The following is a 19,906-nucleotide window of genomic DNA, read 5'->3' on the forward strand; positions in this document are numbered from 1 at the left end:
AAAATTGGGATGGTACCATGTTGCAAAGTTGGCTTTAAAAAATTTTAAGTTTGCAAAAAAATGCGATTTCTTGATTTAAAACATGGAAAAAAGTTTTGATAGGTGAAGTTGACCCATTTGACCCCTATTTTTACGTATCTGTTAAAAAAGTTGAAAACTCCCTTTCACTCGATGAAATGAACTCCTCACAAAAAAATCAAAATTCAAAAAAAATCAATTTTCAATTTCAAACATCAAAAAAAGTTTAAATTTATTCAGTCGTCTTATTTTGACCTCTTTCTGACGTATTTCATGAAAAAGTCGGAAAAAGTTGATAAAAATTACACTCACAACAAAAAAATAAAAAATCGTTCTGTTTTTGAATCTTCTCGAAATTTCATGGAATATTTTCATGTATTAAATAAAATTATACTTTTTTTGTTTTCAATTCTTTCAAAAATGTGAAATAACAAACTAACGAACTATGGTTGGGAAATGCATTTTTTTCAAGAACGCATTAGAAAATAGGTAGGTACTTTTTTGATCAACACTGTTTCGAAGAAGCTTTTTGGGTTAAATTTTTAAATATTTATTAAGTAAAATAATTTGTACCTGCAAAATTTTTCTCCTTATAATTTGACCCACTCTTACAATTCGTTCAGAAAAAACGTTTGTAATTGTATAAGTACAAAGTTGAAAGTATAAACATGTCAACGAGAAAGAATAGGTACTTACCTAGTATACCTACCTACATGTTTTATTCCCGAAAAGATTACATATGTAGCCTATCTTGGAAATATGTAGGTAGGTACCCATAATGAATGAACGATACATTCTAGTTTGATATTCAAAAAGTGATGATTCACTGATGAGCAAATTCGAACCTTACGATATACTTATTCATGGTTCTACGCTCAACACTTCAACAGAAATAAATTTTCATAAAATAATGAGTCAGTAGCCCCTCGATTTTGATTCAAGACTAAAATCATCACAACCTCATGATAAAATAAAATGTTTTCAGTTTTTAAAATTCTAACTAATCAACCACATGACTAATTTCATTCACGATGAAAGATTTCTCTTAATGAACAAAAATAAGTTGGTTTTGAACTTTTGATTCCTTTTTTCAAATAATTCGTCGCGCTTCACCCCAATCTATGTCGTATGTCTAGGTTATTATGATCCTTTTTGGGACAAACTGATTAAATTTTAATTTTAAAATGCTGATGATCTTGAAGGTTGAACCTTGGTTAAGCTAATAAAACTGGATAAATTTGTACCAAAATGCAGATTAGATATCTACCTGCTAATAAAATCTAAAGTGCTACACTAAAATCATATCGCTGACGAAAGTTCGAAGAAGTTTTATTTTTAACAACACACTTCCTTCATATGTAAAACATTTTTTTAAAATAATTCAGAAGTAAATCATAACATCACATTAACAAAATTTGAATCACAACACAAATCATTAACAATTAAGCGATGGAAACAATAAAAAAAAAATACCAACTTATACCTACCTTACTAATAAAAATACTTCTTGAATAAGTTCAATCATAATTTCGAATTTCAACATTACCAATGTGACGTCCATTCATCACGAAAAGCTTCATAGATGGATGTTGGCACTCCTTTCATCTCATCATTTGTTTCACTAACCGGAGGTAGCAATTTGTGGAATTGTTCAACAAGAATTTTGTCTCCGTTAAAACACCACGCCATTAAATCTACCATCTTTGCTTCTTTGATTTTATCACTTCGACGACATATTTTAAAAATTTCGAATTTTACTTTGGCAAGGTGTTCTTCAGATGTCAAGTGCTTCTCAATGATTGATACAACGTCAACACTTGTATACAGCATGCACAACTTAGAGCACAACCTTTCAACATTTTTAGGATGCGAAATGATTTTATATATGAATTCTTCGTACTCGGTCGGAGTAAACACACCTTCCATAAACGAGTTAAATTCATTCGTGTGACTCGGCACAAATGGAAAGAGAACATCTAATTGGCGTCGCTTCGGCATCTTTGTTATAATTTGTTTCTTCATGTTACGAATCACCTGCAGATCTGAGGTACAAAATTCCAGATATTCCTGTAATATATCGAAACGCCTATATCTTACGTGATGCTGGCAGTAATCTGATATCGAATCATAATCGAGCATTGTGGTACATTTAAAAGCGGCGATTGTTTCGTCGTTCACGAGGCAAAGCTTCATGATCTGATCGATAGAAGTTCTGTTTCCAAAAAAAATTTGACCTGGGACTAAGTAAGGCCAATGTAGCGACCAGTATTGAAGTCGGCGTTCGGCACTGAAACGTGAAAGTAAATCTATGATGAGAGGGAAATTTTGTTCGTAGTAGAAATCACATTCCATGTTGAGTGATGTTTGGATAAAATCGCAGATATGTTTATCAACAATAACCATCTTTTGGCGTTCTGAGATGCAAAGCCACATTTCCCATAGCAAAGGATCCACACAGCCTCGGCTAATATCCTGAAATTCATGCACGAAGCACATAATATCAGCGAGTGCTTGGTCGTCGATTAAATTCACCATACGTTTCCAAATCAAAATGATGTACTCGAAGTATTTCAGCTCTTTCACCAATGTTCGTATTATTTGAGGACTTCTTCGTTCAATTACGACGTCTAATTCCAAGCTCGATAGTTCAACCAATAGATGCCACGTAAGAACAGGTCTATCTGCGTCGATTATGGCAACAGCTTTAGGTAAGCGCTCCACATAGTCTAATTGATCCCAAAAATATTTCACAGCCGGCCAGTTATCGTGATAATTTTTAGAAGAAATTGATCGAACGAGTAGATTTATATGCCAAGTACCTACGTATAAATTATCGATCAAATCGTACAATTTGCTATGCCAATAATCCAGGAATGGAACTCCGTACCTACGATGGCCGCTGGTTGCATTTTTCAACTCTTTTTTCGTCAACGTCTGCTGTAAACGTATCACATCATCCATGAAACAATATGTACATGCGACCACGAATTTCTCAACGTTCGTCAATTCATCGCTGTTTAACATCTTTCTAGCAGTTTGTTCAAAACTGATTGAAGCGTCGGGTAGCCAAACCAGTAGAGGAAGTAAACCGATCATACTATCGGGAGATTCACGATGCGAGAAAACACATTCGTAATGATAAGTCCACCAATTTACTCTAGACCTATGCATGTTATAGTTGAGATTTTCCATACCAGAATGGAAGGATAGTGGCAATTCTGGTTGAATCTGACGATGTTCACATTGATATGCATATACATTTGAATTTGATCCACCTTCTTTGTTCTGACACCTTTGACGTATGAGTGTGAGGGTATGCTGCATTAACTCAGCTAACAATGACATTTTAGCCAACTTCGAAAGTTTTCCAACATGGTGATAGAATACTAGGGGTTCATTTGTTGTCATGTGCTCGTCGTTCATTGTGATCGGAATCGTTCCTGAAAAGTGAAAAACACGCGGGAAGAAAATGAATGGAATTTGTTCATCTTCAATAGTTTTCAAAGCAGATCTACTCGTACTTACTTTGTGATGAATGGAATTGTTTATTTGGAGCTTGGAACAGAACAGCTCAATCGGAATGTAAAAATTACACGAATTCAATCCACAAATCCATAACCATATTTTGATTTTTGATGTTGAACCACTTATATCAAAGTTGAACGTTTTGGGTTGAGCTGAGCTGAACTGAAAATGATGAAAATTAAAAAGTGATAAGGTACATAGTTTTCCCGCCAAAACTAAGCTGTTTCACAGGGTTGTCACGGTTTTTCAAAAATTGATCCGGATCACGGATCACGGATCATAGCTGTAGAAAATGATCCGGATCACGGATCACGGATAACCAAGTAAAAAATGATCCGGATCACGGATCACGAATCATGCTTGAAAAAGTGATCCGGATCACGGATCACGAATCAAATTTCTGCGGATCGTTTTTAAAATGTTTGTTTTCTAGAAAAATGGTCAAAATTTGTCATTTAGCAGTAAAAAATCCCAAAATATACTACTTTTTTCCAAAATTGACCAAAAGTTTTGCTATTTTGAGAAAAAATGACAAAAAAGCACATTCTTTTTAGAAAAATTGCTAAAGAAGCACACTTTTTCTCCAAAAATCATCCAAAAAAATGATCCGTGATAGGTGATCCGTAAATGGCAAATTCAACGGATCACGAATCACGGATCATGGTATAAAAAATGATCCGGATCACGGATCACGGATCACAAAAAGATGATCCGGATCAATGATCCGGATCATTGTTGATCCGGATCGTGGCAACCCTGCAGTGTTTCAGTATTCATTTATGTCGTGACTCATCTTGCTTCGTCGTTTATGATGTCATTGATGTGATCGGAAAAAATCTACTTACTGTGACCTAAGTACTTCTTCACTTCTTGCTTTGAGATTTTTCTTTGATCAATTCAATTCAAAACACGAATTCTGAAAAGAATGTACTTACACTGTGTTGAACTAAAAATTGATCGTTTAATTAGGTAGTCTCTCTATTCCATAGCGAATGGAATATAATCGAATAATCATTAATTAATCGCATTAATTAAACGAAATAATTACGCGAACGTCATTATTATTATTTATTTCATCATACTGTCGATAATCTTACTGCTAGCGCGGCGATCCACTCAACGTGGAGATACCGTAGTGGCTCGAATGCCTCGTATCTACGACACTCGGGAGCGAAAAACAAAGAAAAAATAGAAAAAAAGAAAGTAGAAATCTACAATAAGATTCTAAAAATTAATTATATAAAAGTTATAAAAATATAGCGAGAGTAATACCGCAAAACATCTTAATTTTAACGATATAGATAGATAGCGAATTCGGAGAGAGATTATTCGCTGGTGTCATCTTCGATTTCAGTGACCGTGATCTCCGGATCTAACCATTCGTCACGTTCATCTTGAGTCACTGTTGGCTCAGGTTGAGTTGGGTTTTCGTCGTCTGCTGTGTCGTCGAAGTCTTCCGGCGTCTCGGCTTCATTCAGGTTTCGAATATTGGTTTCCATTGGACACAGCTCGCATAACGGCCGTTTAGTATAACCATTCTTCGTTTTGATTCGAGCTCCGCGTACCTTTCCGTCTGAGCTTTTTATCAGAGTATCGATGTACGCTATCGGCCAATGGTTTCGTTTTTTTATTTTGTCGACGACTAACACGATGTCGCCTGGTTTCGGTTCAGTCGGTGCTGATCGTCGTTTGTCGGTGGCTTGATACTGACTACGAAGCCATTGTAAATACGTTGTTCTCCAGATTTGCCAGAATTTGGAGACAATTTCTTGCGCGTTTTTCCAGTAACGGTCGATGCGCGCTGCTTCGTCGTCTTCTTCGATGAAGTAGGTGCGCAGAAAATGATTCGGCGTAATAACGATTTCTTCTTGATCGGCGCCAACATAGGTGAGGGGTCGATCATTCAGAATTCCGGCGATTTCGGCGAGTACAGTACGGAGTGTTGGCTCATCTAGCGAATGATGGTGAAAAGTTCGGAAAAGCGCTGATTTTGCCAGACCGACTATTCTTTCGTACACTCCGCCCATCCATGGCGAGTGTTCCAGGATAAATTTCCACTGGAAATCATGCGTATAGGTCGTTTTGAATGATTGGCTAACTGCTACGAATTGCGGCGCATTATCGCTAACAATTAGCGTTGGAACAGATCTTCGGGCGATGACTCGACGTAATGCGAGGTAAATTACATCAGCAGTCATGTTTTCCAGTAACTCCAGCTCGACAGCTCGAATTACAAGGTCGGTAATCAGTAGACAAAATCGTTTTTGGCCATTTACGTATAACGGACCAAACGTATCGATTGCTAGGTGTTGAAACGGCGTCGATTTATCATCCAAACGGAACTCTGGAAGCGATGAGTCGTCTGGCTGGCGATATGGTCGAGCTGAGTATCGTTTACAGTTGTGACAGTTTTGGATTGCGATAAAGACTGCTCTGCGGCCCGTTGGAATCCAAAATCTGCGGCGGATGAGTGAGAGCGTGTAACCGACACCAGAGTGCATCGACGTTTCGTGATAGTATTGAATAAGCATACGGACGAACGGAGATTCACTTGCTGGCGGTAATAATATCGGCTGTTTTTCATTTTTTGTGAGCGGCGCGTTGCAAAATCGTCCAGCGCATCGAATAATGCCGCGAGGGTCGACAAATAAATTCAGTTTCTTGATAAGCGGATGTTTTCTGCCGGATTCGAGCGCTGAGTATACTTCTGCGTAGAAAGAACGCTGTTCAAACTTTATCCACATTGTTTGAGCGGAATAAAGCGATACTGGTTTATCGTAGTGCTCGTTCCGACGTAATACTGGAAGCCAACGTAACAGTACACGTAACGGCTTACACGTCTTGCGTAATAAAGCGAGATACGCATTTTTCTTGGTTTCGAACTGTGCTGGATCGATATCGAATGGGTATTTCGGAACATATGTGTGTTCAGTATCTTCGTTGCTGATGAAGTAGACATCGGCGTGCGGTGAAGATTCTGGTGGCGGATTTGTGGGTATTTTCGCTATCCATTCAACTGGACCTGCGAACCATTGTGAGGTGAGTAGCTGGTCGAGTGACACGCCACGAGATGGCATATCGGCCGGATTTTCGGTGCCGGCGATGAAGTTTACTTGCAAACGTTCAACTTCTCGAATTTCTTGAACTCTTCGTTGCATGAAGGTCGGTAAGATTTTTGTCGTGTTATGTATCCATGCGATGACACAGGAACTGTCGGACCATAAGACGAGTTGTTTACAGGTAATAGGAAGCGCATCTTCGACGAAAATCAACGCTTTCATGGCGAGATATACCGCAACAAGTTCGAGTTTCGGTACATCGTTCAATTTGGCGATTTTGGTGCGTGAGAACAATAAGTGAGCTGTCACTTCCTTGTTCGTTCGGCGTACTAGATATATTACACAAGCGCATGCTTTCAGGGACGCATCGGCGAAAGCGTGTAACTCCAGAGTAGCGGAGTTGTCGTCTATATCGCATTGAAATCGAGGTAGACAATGTTCAGTTGTTTTGCGCAGCTCGTTCTCGATGATCTGCCAACGTTCACGGTGATCTGAGGACAGCTGGTCATCCCAATCGTAGTTTGGATGAATTTCTCGTAGAAAAATTTTCGCGTTGACCGAGATGGGCGAAAAATAACCGCATGGGTCAAAAAATTGCGCTGCCACGCTGACCACTGTTCGTAGCGTCGGTATGGCGTCGTTGGTTGCGTCGATAGGATGAATTTTCAAAGTATCGGTGTATTGGTCCCATACAAGTCCAAGTATGGAAATGGCGGCGGATCTGTCGGGCTGCTCGAATCGAAGACGGAGCTCGTTATCGTTGCTCGCCCATTTGCGTAGATTCATTTGACATCGTTGGAATACTTCAACTGACGAGTTGTAGAACGATTCTCCAATTTCTCGATTTTTGACTCCAGTAACAATATTGTCAGCGTAGGTATCTCGTTCGATTTGAGTTGCGAATTCGATCGGATTCTTTCGAAGGTGATACCTTATTGTGGCTTGCAAGGTGAATGGAGATGCGATTATTCCAAACACGTAGCTCAGGAAACGGAGAAATCGTAGGTTTCGGCCGCTGGCGGGTTTCGATCTGTCATGAATGAACAGAAACATCAAGTAGTCGCGGTCTTTCGGATCGGATAAGAGCTGGTGAAACGCTTTTTCCAAATCGCTAACAAGCGCAATTGGGTGAAGACGAAAGCGAATTTGGAGCGTGCAGCCTTTTGCAAGCAGATTTACTCCTTTGTAAATCATATCGTTGATTGAAGGCTCAGTTTTTGTTTTTGCGCTGCCGTCGAATACAATACGCAGCGGTGTCGACTTTTCAGGCGTAAACACGGCGTGGTGGGGAAGGTAGTGACGATTACCTCCTGGTTCTGGCGGGTCAACTTCCTCGACGATTCCTGAAGCGATCTGCTCGTCGATTATTGCGCGATATTGGTCGAATGATTTTTCGGTGAACTTACGAAGAAGCGATTTTAATCGTCCAATCGCCATTCCAAAGTTGTCGCGCAGCGGTGGCGGAAATTCGCGCCAAGGTAGTCGAATTTGGTATTGGCCGTCGACAACTGTAATGCTTTCGTAAAACAGCGCAAGAGCGGTTTCTTCTTCGTCGATGGCGGATACTGGCATGTCTTTGATTCCCATCGCCTCCATTGAACACAATTCGGCGACTGCTCGTGCTGGCGTCATTCGATATAGAATTGACTGTACGGTACGTTGGTCAGCTTTTCTGCCAACTAAGATGGCACCAAACGGAGTACGCATGATGTACAGACCTTCGGCAACAACTTCACGGCGTTCTGGTTTAATGAAGTCATAGAAGTAATCGGACCCAATGAGAAGCTCAATTGGGTATATGGTACCCTGATCGACGAACTCGGTGGCGCTGTGATCGGGTTGAGTTGTTAGAAACTCGTCGTAATCGAATAACTGCACTGCTTGAGGAAGTTTCGGAGCGGTGTCTGCGACAATATTGATTTTGAATTCATCATTGTTCGTAACGATGAACGTTGTCGTTGCTGAGTCGATAGTTACTGGTTTTTCACCCTGAAAAACGTTCACTGGTAAGGCGACGAACGGTGACAAGTGCAATCCGATGCGCTTGGCGGCTGACTCAGCTATATAAGTTTCGTTGGAACCGTTATCGAATAGCGTACGCACAAGATATTTACGTTGAGTTCTCGGGTTGATAAGCGTAACCATCGCTGTAGTATGAGCTCCGGAATGCTTTTGTGCAAAGTTAACTGAGCGATTGGTCTCAGGTGTTCCTTCTGGCGTACGTGGCGGCGGTTCTCCGTTAGTTGTGGCGGTAAACTGCTTCGGACAAATGCAGGAATGATGATCGCGTTCTACTCGACAATAAAAACAACGCATTTGTTTTTCACATTGGGCTTTCTTGTGCTCTCGGTTTAGGCACAATGAACAGCGATCCTTGAGGCGCGCTTTACGCACTTCAAGCGTAGCGTAGGTCGGACATTGAGCGCTATAATGTAGCGCATCGCAGAAAACACACGTCGGCGTACGTTTGTTTTTTGTCGGATCCGTCGATGTCGGCACTTCGTTGGGCTTTTTCGTCGGATGTTTTTTCGATTGTTTCGGCGTTTGAGATGGTCCATTCGGCGAACCAGTCATTAGAGCTGAAGTCGTAGCTGGCTTCGGCGATGTCGATGGCGCGTAAGCGGCTTGAGTGGCTTGGATGTTTGCTCGCATTTTGATCAATTTTCCAACCGCTGCTTGAAATTCTAAAATTCCAAGTTTCGTTACGCCGCATACCTGATGTACAATAAATGTTGGGTATTTACTGTAAACTTTGTCGCGCAGAGGTGGAAAATCGCTTAACGTTTGTCCATGACTGCGCAGCGCGGTGATAATACTTTCGAGTTGCATAAACGTATCTTTCAACGATGCTGTGTTGCTGGTTGCTGGCGTAAGTTTTTCTAATCGGGCGTACAATTCGCTGATTGTGTCTTCGGCGTCGAGGTACGCATCGTCGAGTTTTTTGAATGCAGCTGGATAGTTTATGTCCAATAATTCGAGCTGCTCGATAAGTTGGTGAGGTTCACCGGTTGTGTTCTGCTTGAGATGTTGCAGGCGTTCACGGTCTGGAATCGTTAAATTGTCGAATTTCAGCTTAAACATCTCGACAAATGAACGATATTTCGTTATATCACCGTCGAATTTTACAATATCCAGTTCGGGGACACGACGAGTAAAACCGTTATTCGATGGCGTAGGCGTAGGCGTTGGTTTTGGTTCGCTATCGATGCTGCGTATAACACGATTTGCGCGACGTATCAAATTTCTTGCTTTGAAATTGACAGGAATAGCGATGGCGTAATTGTAATCTTCGGCCGGACGGTTTCGGAACTGTTCGACTTGGGTTACATCTTCTTCTACATCCTCTACCATAATGGTGAGCGATGCAATATCGACAACTTCGTTTAATAACTCCGTCTCTAGTTTCGAAATGTTGAGATTCAGACTCTCAAACCAGATCTCAAACTCCTGCTTTTCGATTGAGTCAGGCATCGTTTTATCGTTGGATTTCGATTCGGCGTTTTTGAAAAATAACACTGACGTACCTTGGTTTATTTTTCTCGGACTCTCGTTGATTTGCGTTTTCGGAGAGCTTGGCGTTGAGTTTAGATTTTGCAAAGTAGAGTTCGGCGATCCGCGTTGGATTGTTGAATCTACGGCGATTTGCAGCGAATTGGGGTGGAAATCAGTTGATCGGCGTTCGACAGCTGAATTTCCGGCGATTGTTGTTGAATTAGTATTCAACTCGAGGATTTCGTCATCTGAATTCAGCGAATTCAGATTTTCGTCGTTGGATTCGAATCCCTTGAATCCGCGTTGGATTGGAGATTCGTTGGCGATTTTTAGTTGACAAATTTGCGGAGATTTTTGCTCATTTTTCGAGCACAGGCGATCATATGAGCGTAAACGCGACGCGTACGCGTTGTACGAAACGTTTTCACTCACGGCAGGTTGACTTTTTGAGCGGATACGCGATTCACGAGACATTCAAAATGGTACTTACGTTTTTCATTTCGGACACTCGCGAATAGCTTCGTTGGATCGTATATCGTCTCTGCTACCATCTATTCCATAGCGAATGGAATATAATCGAATAATCATTAATTAATCGCATTAATTAAACGAAATAATTACGCGAACGTCATTATTATTATTTATTTCATCATACTGTCGATAATCTTACTGCTAGCGCGGCGATCCACTCAACGTGGAGATACCGTAGTGGCTCGAATGCCTCGTATCTATGGAATTTGTTCATCTTCAATAGTTTTCAAAGCAGATCTACTCGTACTTACTTTGTGATGAATGGAATTGTTTATTTGGAGCTTGGAACAGAACAGCTCAATCGGAATGTAAAAATTACACGAATTCAATCCACAAATCCATAACCATATTTTGATTTTTGATGTTGAACCACTTATATCAAAGTTGAACGTTTTGGGTTGAGCTGAGCTGAACTGAAAATGATGAAAATTAAAAAGTGATAAGGTACATAGTTTTCCCGCCAAAACTAAGCTGTTTCACAGGGTTGTCACGGTTTTTCAAAAATTGATCCGGATCACGGATCACGGATCATAGCTGTAGAAAATGATCCGGATCACGGATCACGGATAACCAAGTAAAAAATGATCCGGATCACGGATCACGAATCATGCTTGAAAAAGTGATCCGGATCACGGATCACGAATCAAATTTCTGCGGATCGTTTTTAAAATGTTTGTTTTCTAGAAAAATGGTCAAAATTTGTCATTTAGCAGTAAAAAATCCCAAAATATACTACTTTTTTCCAAAATTGACCAAAAGTTTTGCTATTTTGAGAAAAAATGACAAAAAAGCACATTCTTTTTAGAAAAATTGCTAAAGAAGCACACTTTTTCTCCAAAAATCATCCAAAAAAATGATCCGTGATAGGTGATCCGTAAATGGCAAATTCAACGGATCACGAATCACGGATCATGGTATAAAAAATGATCCGGATCACGGATCACGGATCACAAAAAGATGATCCGGATCAATGATCCGGATCATTGTTGATCCGGATCGTGGCAACCCTGCAGTGTTTCAGTATTCATTTATGTCGTGACTCATCTTGCTTCGTCGTTTATGATGTCATTGATGTGATCGGAAAAAATCTACTTACTGTGACCTAAGTACTTCTTCACTTCTTGCTTTGAGATTTTTCTTTGATCAATTCAATTCAAAACACGAATTCTGAAAAGAATGTACTTACACTGTGTTGAACTAAAAATTGATCGTTTAATTAGGTAGTCTCTTAGTAAAGACTAAAGAGCAAGTCTTTCGTCGACTGTGTTCTCAACTTTGACTATATATACATGGACTGCTATCTCCTATTGTTGTTGAATGGGAATCGTGAAGCCAAAGCAATAGAGGTACTAGATCGGGACATGGGCTCTGAGCATGCGCGAGATTTCGTTGCAACGAGCGTAGCGGTTGTTGGAACGTAGGAGGGTGTTCGTCCAATACCACCTATAGTAAAAGGCCTGAGCGCTGTTTTGTGACGTCATCACTATTGGGGAGTACATACTCCGATAACACTATAGAAATGAATGCAATATTAATGCACTAGAACGAAATAAATCCCAAGAACATTTTATTTTGCGTTTTAAATCACATTCTGATATTTAATAATTAATTTAAGATCACTAAGGAATGATTTAAATGAACAAAATGAAAAAATGAGGTGATAAACAACACTGTTTTTCAACATTAAAGATGAAAGTTATGCATACACATGACAAAATTATACCTTTTGGAAGATATTACAAAACTCACTGGTGAAATATAATGAATAATTGTCGAATTTGTCCAAATCCCACTAAATTAAAATGATATCAACTCTAATTCCAATGTGTGTATTCCATTTCCATTTTCAACTACAGGTAAAAAACCACAGGACAGATAACTGTTTAGTTTCTTCAGCAGTGATATGATCGATAAAAACAATTTCTCTGATTTTGCTGACCAACTTGAGTGATAAAATTGATGATTCGAACACTTTCAGCAAATTGGTTTGAGATTTTGATGGTTTCTTGATCAGATATCCATTGTAGTTGGATGGTTGTATTCTTGTATTCACTATGCAGGTTTAAAACTCATTGTAGATTTTATGGTGCACTATTCATTTCACTGCAACGTTATTCAAGTAAAACACAGGCACTAGTACACATCAGTTTTCATTTTTATTCACTTCACAAGATATCTACATATCCAAATCACACAACAGTCACAACACAAACAGATCGCGAAAAATTCACTTTTGTACAAAAATAAATGATAATCCAACACCACCAGTAGATGAAAACAACAATATTTCATCACTGTACCACATTTTAGAACGAATTTAATTAATTAGTCATCATTTTAATAACTTTTTCAACGAAAGTTTTACTCAATTTCACGAATTCGCCATTTAATCATACGTTAAAATTCAAATGGTAAACACAATCGAGTCCCCTTAAGGTGTGACGTCAGAAGGTGATAACGATTCAGCGCTCAGGCCTTTTACTATAGGTGGTATTGGTTCGTCGCTCCGTGGTTCACCGTGATTGGAAGGTGCGAGGGTGGGTGGGATTCCTGCGCGCGCATGAAAATTCCCGATGCTCCCGATCTAGTACCTCTATTACTTCGGCTTCATCGGCAACAATGAAGATAGTAGTCCATGTATATATAGTCAAAGGTTCTCAATTTAATTCAGCCAGGTCTTAAAACCACGTCAAAACCAAAACCATTGTTTTTCAATTCATCAATTGGTTTTAACCACTACCACAACCATTTCAACATTTTCAACTTCTTCTTGTACATTTCAAAAACAATAACCAAAAACCAATATAAGTAGGTACCTACCTATGTTGGAAAAAAAATATTGGACTAAAAAAAGCAAACCAAAACCAAAAAGTTGTGTAAATCAATAACAGCCAATTCATGAGCTGGTTATTTTTGGTAATTTTGGTTTCTGCAATTTTTTACAATTTTTCCAGACCAGTGATAGAAATTTTCTGTCTCAAATCAGACATTACTCGTACCTTAATTTGTTTTTCGGTAAATTTATTTGAAAATTCAAAATTTTTTGATATCAAAACCACCATAACCACCAAAATCAGTTGAAAATTTGATATCAAAATCAAAAACCACTGCTACCACAAAAAAAAAAGTATTATTACAAAACCAAAACCACGTCCACAATTTAAAAAAAAAAAAATTGAAACCATTTCAAAACCAGAACCAGAACCAGAAAAACTGTGATTGAAAAACCAATTCAGAAACCATAAGCAAAAACCATTATTTTTGAGTCCTTTAAAAACCACCGACCATGTTACCACAACAACCAATAAAATCCAAATTTAATGGTTTTAAGTTTTAAGCCCTGATTCAGCTAAGTTTGGGAAGGACAAAGTACAAAGTCTAAGTCATGATCATTGATCACAGCATATTTTGTCTAAAAACTTTTGATTAGTGGTATTACAGGTATTACTTAGCATTTGATGTGATTTCATGAGAAATTTGATCCTAAAAAATTCAGAGACAAAATTGAAGTTTTTTTTTTTAGCCAGAATGAAGACTAAACATTTGCTAACTGTCTAAATGGCGAGTATTTACAGTAAAATAATTGAGATAGAAATAAAAATAATTTTTTAGTGCGCTATTTTGGAAAAGAGAGACGAATTTATCTGAGTAAAGCGAGGACAAAAATGGCAAAATATTTTTTAAATTCGCACTTCAAGAAATAAAAAAACAACATTTGTTTTCCAAAGAATTTATTTGACTTCAAATTTTTAAAATTCTTTCAAATTTGAGTTATATAAGCAAACAGGCAGGCTCGAGCAGAGCGATGGAGGCAGAAGCTTTCAAAAATTTGTAAAATTCGAGATCAAGAATACAATTTTCCCGATAATTTTTCCAGCTTTCTACAATAAAACTAACGCAATCAGATTTGCTTCAATGAAATTTTCATTTTAACAAACCGAATCAGGCAGTTTTGAAACTAACAAATTCAGGTTTTTAAATTTATGAATTTGTGAACTTCAACATTTTGACGAATAAAATTTTCCGGATTTTGCAGCAAAATTTTCGAATTTTTTTGAAAAATTTCCCTAAAGACTTTTAAATAATAAAATTTTATCGTTTTTAATATGTAGGTACCTACGCAGTCATTTTTTCAAATTTTTTGAAAAATTTCACTCAAGTCAAGTCGTCTAAAGTATATATATAGACATACAGGGTGTTCCAGAATAACCTTTCACTTTTGTTTTATTAGTAGCTCTGAGAGAAAAATGGTTACGGAAATTTTTTTATAACCAAAATGAAGTAGAAATGTGCCGTTTTTAGACCATATATTTGAGTTTTCATTATAAATTAAGTTTTAAAAATTATTCCACCAAGATGTTTTCCATCATTTTTGACACAATCGACCAAACGTTTTTTAAAATTATTGAACACTTTGTTGAGCATTTCTCTTCTAATCAGTCTTGATTCACGAATAATATTATCTAGGAGCTGTTTCAGAGTCCTAGGATCATCTTGATATACTTTTGACTTGAGGTAACCCCATAAAAAAAATCACATACTGAAAAATCAGGGGATCGAGGTGGCCATGAAATTTCTGTGTTCAGCGTCGACCGTATATAATGGACGAATAATTCAAATCGCAGGAAATGACGGCCACATTTTGGATGCAGAATCCTGGAAACGTTCTGCACATGCGCCAAACATGATGCTTACGGCGCTGGTGGAGAGAGAGACACGGTTCCCTGGTTCAGCCCATGTTCAACCAGTAAACCGTCTCTCTCTCCACCAGCACTGTAAGCGTCTTGTTTAGCGCATGAGCAGAAGGTTTCCAGGATTCTGCATCCAAAATCTAGCCGTCACATTTTGTAATTTTTTCACCGTTGAATTATTCGTCCATTATATACGGTCGACGGTGTTCAGCGAAATTATTCGATGACCAAAATGCTCACGCAATAAAGAAATCGTGTCCGTTGCGGAATGACAGGTAGCGCCATCCTGTTGGAACCAAGTAACTCTATACTTGTGTCTGCGTTTCAATTCAGGAATGAGAAACTCGTTTAACATTTTGCGATACCTCTCACCGTTCACCGTTTCATCAAACACATACGGTCCCACTATACCGAATTTAGCCACGCCCATCCAAACAGTCAACTTAGCGGAGTGTAGAGGTTTCTCGTGTATTATCATCGGATTCTCTGTCGACCAGTAGCGCATATTTTGTTTATTCACATCACCGTTTAGATAAAAATGAGCTTCATCAGTAAAGAGTAACGAGTTCAATGGAATCTCACCAGTATCAATTCTTGTAAGCATATCCTCGGCAAATGATTTTCTTCTCACAAAATCAGTTTTTTGTAACTTTTGAATGATTAAAATCTTATATGGATGGAAACTGAGGTCTTCAGATAAAATTCGTTGCAGAGAAGTTGGTTTGATTTTTAAATTTAACGCTCGTTTACGTATTGAAGTGGTAGGGGTAGTCTGTACTGAATGCCTTACTTGGTCCGTTGTTTCTGGCGTTCTTACTGATCTTTTCCGACCTGTAGGCTTATTTTTACAAGCATGAGCGGTTTTCTCGAAGTTTTTTACCCATAATTTCACTGTTGGCCTCGATGGCACTTCACTTTTACCGGTAAGTTTAAAATGTTTGCGGAAGGCACGAATTGCACTAATGTAAGAGTCATTATTTTTGAAAAAGGCCTTTACAATAAAAGCGCGCTGCACAGCCGTCCACTTCTCCATGGTAAAAAATTAATACTGAAACATAATTCGGCATGTGTTGGCTACCTGGAACCGCTTTTACCATTCCCCTAACACCATTTGAACGCAGATCAGTGCTCACCAAAATGTGAAAGGTTATTCTGGAACACCCTGTATTTGTAGCAAACCGAGATCAGTCATATACAACGTGCAATCCGAGATCACTTCCGTGAAGCCCAATAATGTATGTGTTCAATCCGTGTATGTTGAAATCTTCCAAGTTTTTGTGTCATTTGGAGAAGTATAGAGGGCACTTCTATCCATTTTTTGAACATTTGTGCATTTTTTTGAAACTATATAGCACACGCTGAAACCGAGATCAGATGATCCGCGTTGAAACTGAGATCCATTTATATATATACTTTTCTCGAATATAAATTCAGCATAGATCGAGATCAGTGCGCTGTTGCCGTTCTAGATGATGATAAATTGATGATTTGATTTTTGTTAGTCGCGGTTTTATAAAGAATTTGAAATTATTTTAGTTGCACAATGATCCATTCTTAATTAAATTTCATGCACGGTCATTTTACTACTAAAAATCATATTTTTTGAAATTATTTCAAGTGTTCCAAGATTTTTGTGCTGTTTCTAATACCTGCGCTCAAAACGAATTTTTCTATTCTCAAAATTATCAAAAAGTCATCCAAAAAATGCTAAAAAATTTAATTCAATCACTTGAACTCTGGAGAAGATTTTTTATAGTCATAGTTGAATTTACTAGCATATTAATGCGATTTTGAGCCTCACATCTTTGAAAAAAATTGTCGAAATTTATTCAAGAAATTTAGTTGTGTTACTTCGATTCCACAAACTGCTTTTATCAGACATAAGACTTACAAATTTTTAAAATTTTGTGTGCGATTTTGAATACGCGCACTCAAAATTATATTTTCTGGGCTCAAAATTTTCATAAAAATTTCCAAAAATTACCGAAAAATGTGATCAGATATTTTTAAAGTAGTCGTACCTGGTCTGATTTCCTTGGCATATTGAGAGCAATTTCCGACACGCAGAAGCACTCAACAACTGAAAATTTTCACCAGGAGCTCTGCACTTGGATGTCCTGCTTTCTTTGTGTAAGTAGATAATTTTTGGAGCGTTTTGGTTAAATTTTCTGTACGTTTGCCGTTTGCCCATAGGCATAATATTTTTTCAACACAACAAATTTTCAGACCTGATCTTACAATGGAACCTTTTGGAAAGAGCATGGTCTAAAACCCCTAAAACCAAATTTTCAGCGGCCCAACTTCATTTTTCGATTTTTGGTGAATGTTTGAAAATTCAAAATTGACTGTTTTTGGTGACTGATGATTTTTTTCAAAAAAAAAAGTACGAACTTGATCGAGAAAATTGATCAAAATAAGTCCTAAAACTGATAATAATTCTCGAAATCCAAGTTTCACCATTTCCAGCAATTCTGGAACCTCCAGCGCGATTTTTGATTTCTCCAGAATTTTGAATTTGTTCTAGAAGGCGTGAATATGAAGTTGGACAGCTAAAAATTGAGTTGTGTGCTTTACTCGGCCTATTTCATGTCTTTTGGAGCAAATTCAAAATTCTGGAAAAATTGAAAATGGCGCTGGAGGCTCCAGAATGGCTGGAAATGATGAAATTTAGATTTGGGGAATTAATATCGGTTTTAGGACTTTAATAACTTTTGCTGATGAAGTATGTACTTGCATCAACCACCCAAAACAGTCAATTTTCAATTTTTAAACGTTCGCAAAAAATTGAAAAATGAAGTTGGGCAGCCGAAAATTTGGGACGTCAAACAAAATGGCATTTACAGACCCAACACTTTTAAAAAAACGCATTTAAAAAGACTGAAAAATTTGGTTGAGGAGCTTTTAAATTTAGAAATCGTCGTTTATTTGGCGAATGATAATTTCTCAAATGTTTTGGTCCAATTTTCTATACGTGCACTCATAGTGCAGAGAGTTTTTGAGGCCAACATTTTCAAAAAAATATCCAAAAATGGTATGAAAATTTGATTAGGTACATAACCTAACTCATTCTTGTAGCTTTTTGCGAACAATTTCCAACACTTGCACTCGGAAATTTTATTTTTATGGCCTAACATTTTCCAAAAAATTATCAAAAAGCAAATAAAAAATTTTATTTGGAGCTCTGACCTTTTGATCATCCCTTTTTTGTCATACAATGATTTTTCGAGCATTGTGATGCGATTTTTTACGCGTTTACCTACAGGTAATTATATTTTTGGGGGCGTAAAATACCTATTCCAAAAATTACCCAAAAAAATATTTAAAAATTTGGTTGTCTAAATCAACCTATAGTAAATTTTCCCCATTTCAGGCACTCGAAAAAATTACTATAGAGGATTTGAAAAATCGATTAGATAACTTCAACTTTTGGAAATTCTTTCCGACAGTTTGGACAGTCATGATGGAACGAAATGTCTTTTCAGAGCATGTAATTTTTAAAAAAAATCGCCTGTATGATTTCCAAAAAAAAATTGAAGGAGCTGCTTTAAATTTGTAAATTGTTTTTCTTCTGGTACATAATATAAAATGTTAGTAGTTGCATGCAGCTAGAAAGGAGAATTTCCGATGTTTATCATCTCGCGATTAAATTTTTGGTTGTTATTGCATAATGCTTGAAAATTTTAACCTAACATAAGAAGCACCATTTAAACACAATTGTATTGGAAATTATATCAATCAATGTTAAGAAAATTGTATTAGGCAGGTGTACTACGAGAAAAAGCGATTTTTGAAGCTGAAATTTACTAATCAAATTATTTTGCAGTTGCAGTTTGTTTGGATGATTTTTTCATAATTTTAATCGAGCCCAAATTATTTCATTTTTTGGGCGTGCGTTTTGGAAATTGTACCCAATTGAAAGGATTCAAAACAAAATTATTAAACAGCATCCTTTTAAAAGCCATTTCCAAAATTTGTGCTTAAAACGGTAAAAACTTATTCAAATAATTTGGAAAGCTTCAAGCTTGAAAATCATCCTTTCTTTGCTTTATAATAATTTATGGTGATTTTCCTAGCTTTGTGCGATTGTAAACTGTTTCAAACCATTTTAAATAATTCTGGAGCCTCCACTAGATTTTTGAAACTTGAACTTCCACAAAATTTCATAAAATGGAGTCAGAAAGCCAAACTTCATTTAGCAAACTATTTTCAATACGCTACAAAGTCGACTGCAGGTGGATTTCAAGTTTTTTGGAGCCTTCTGCGACTTTTTAGCAATTACTGGAGCCGCCAGTGAATCTCTAAAACTTGAAATTTTCATCAAATGGAGATAGAAAGTCGAAATTCACTCAGCTCAACAATTTTACTCCCTGAAGACGACTTCAGAAAGGTTCAAGTCATTTTGGAGCCTCCAGCAACTTTTTATAAATTCCGTAAGTCTCCAGCAGATTTTTGAAACTTGCAATTTTCATATTATATTATCAAATGGAGTTAGAAAGCCGAAATTTACTCTGCAAATTAATTTCAATACGATATGAAGTGGACTGCAGGTGGTTTCAAGTGGTTTTGAAGCTTCCAGCTACTTTTTAGAAA

General features: G+C 37.6%; 2 protein-coding genes across 2 annotated transcripts; both read right to left on the minus strand.

Moving 5' to 3' along the window:
- Positions 1–1,426: 1,426 nt before the first annotated feature.
- Positions 1,427–3,786, minus strand: LOC135845523 (uncharacterized). Its single transcript, XM_065364117.1, has 2 exons — positions 3,544–3,786; positions 1,427–3,458 (listed from the first exon to the last, which is right to left on the minus strand). Exon 2 carries the CDS (start codon positions 3,439–3,441, stop codon positions 1,561–1,563), a length of 1,881 nt encoding a protein of 626 aa, XP_065220189.1. The 5' UTR covers positions 3,442–3,458; positions 3,544–3,786; the 3' UTR covers positions 1,427–1,560.
- Positions 3,787–4,868: 1,082 nt separating this feature from the next.
- Positions 4,869–10,568, minus strand: LOC135845152 (uncharacterized). Its single transcript, XM_065363615.1, has one exon. It carries the CDS (start codon positions 10,566–10,568, stop codon positions 4,869–4,871), a length of 5,700 nt encoding a protein of 1,899 aa, XP_065219687.1.
- Between the last annotated feature and the right edge of the window lie 9,338 nt (positions 10,569–19,906).

The sequence above is a fragment of the Planococcus citri genome, chromosome 4, assembly GCF_950023065.1.
Source record: "Planococcus citri chromosome 4, ihPlaCitr1.1, whole genome shotgun sequence".
Classification (NCBI taxonomy): domain Eukaryota; kingdom Metazoa; phylum Arthropoda; class Insecta; order Hemiptera; family Pseudococcidae; genus Planococcus; species Planococcus citri.

Bases quoted from the DNA above. Each gene is read 5' to 3' on its own strand.
- LOC135845152 (XM_065363615.1), bottom strand. From the start codon at position 10,568: ATGTCTCGTGAATCGCGTATCCGCTCAAAAAGTCAACCTGCCGTGAGT.
- LOC135845523 (XM_065364117.1), bottom strand. From the start codon at position 3,441: ATGAACGACGAGCACATGACAACAAATGAACCCCTAGTATTCTATCAC.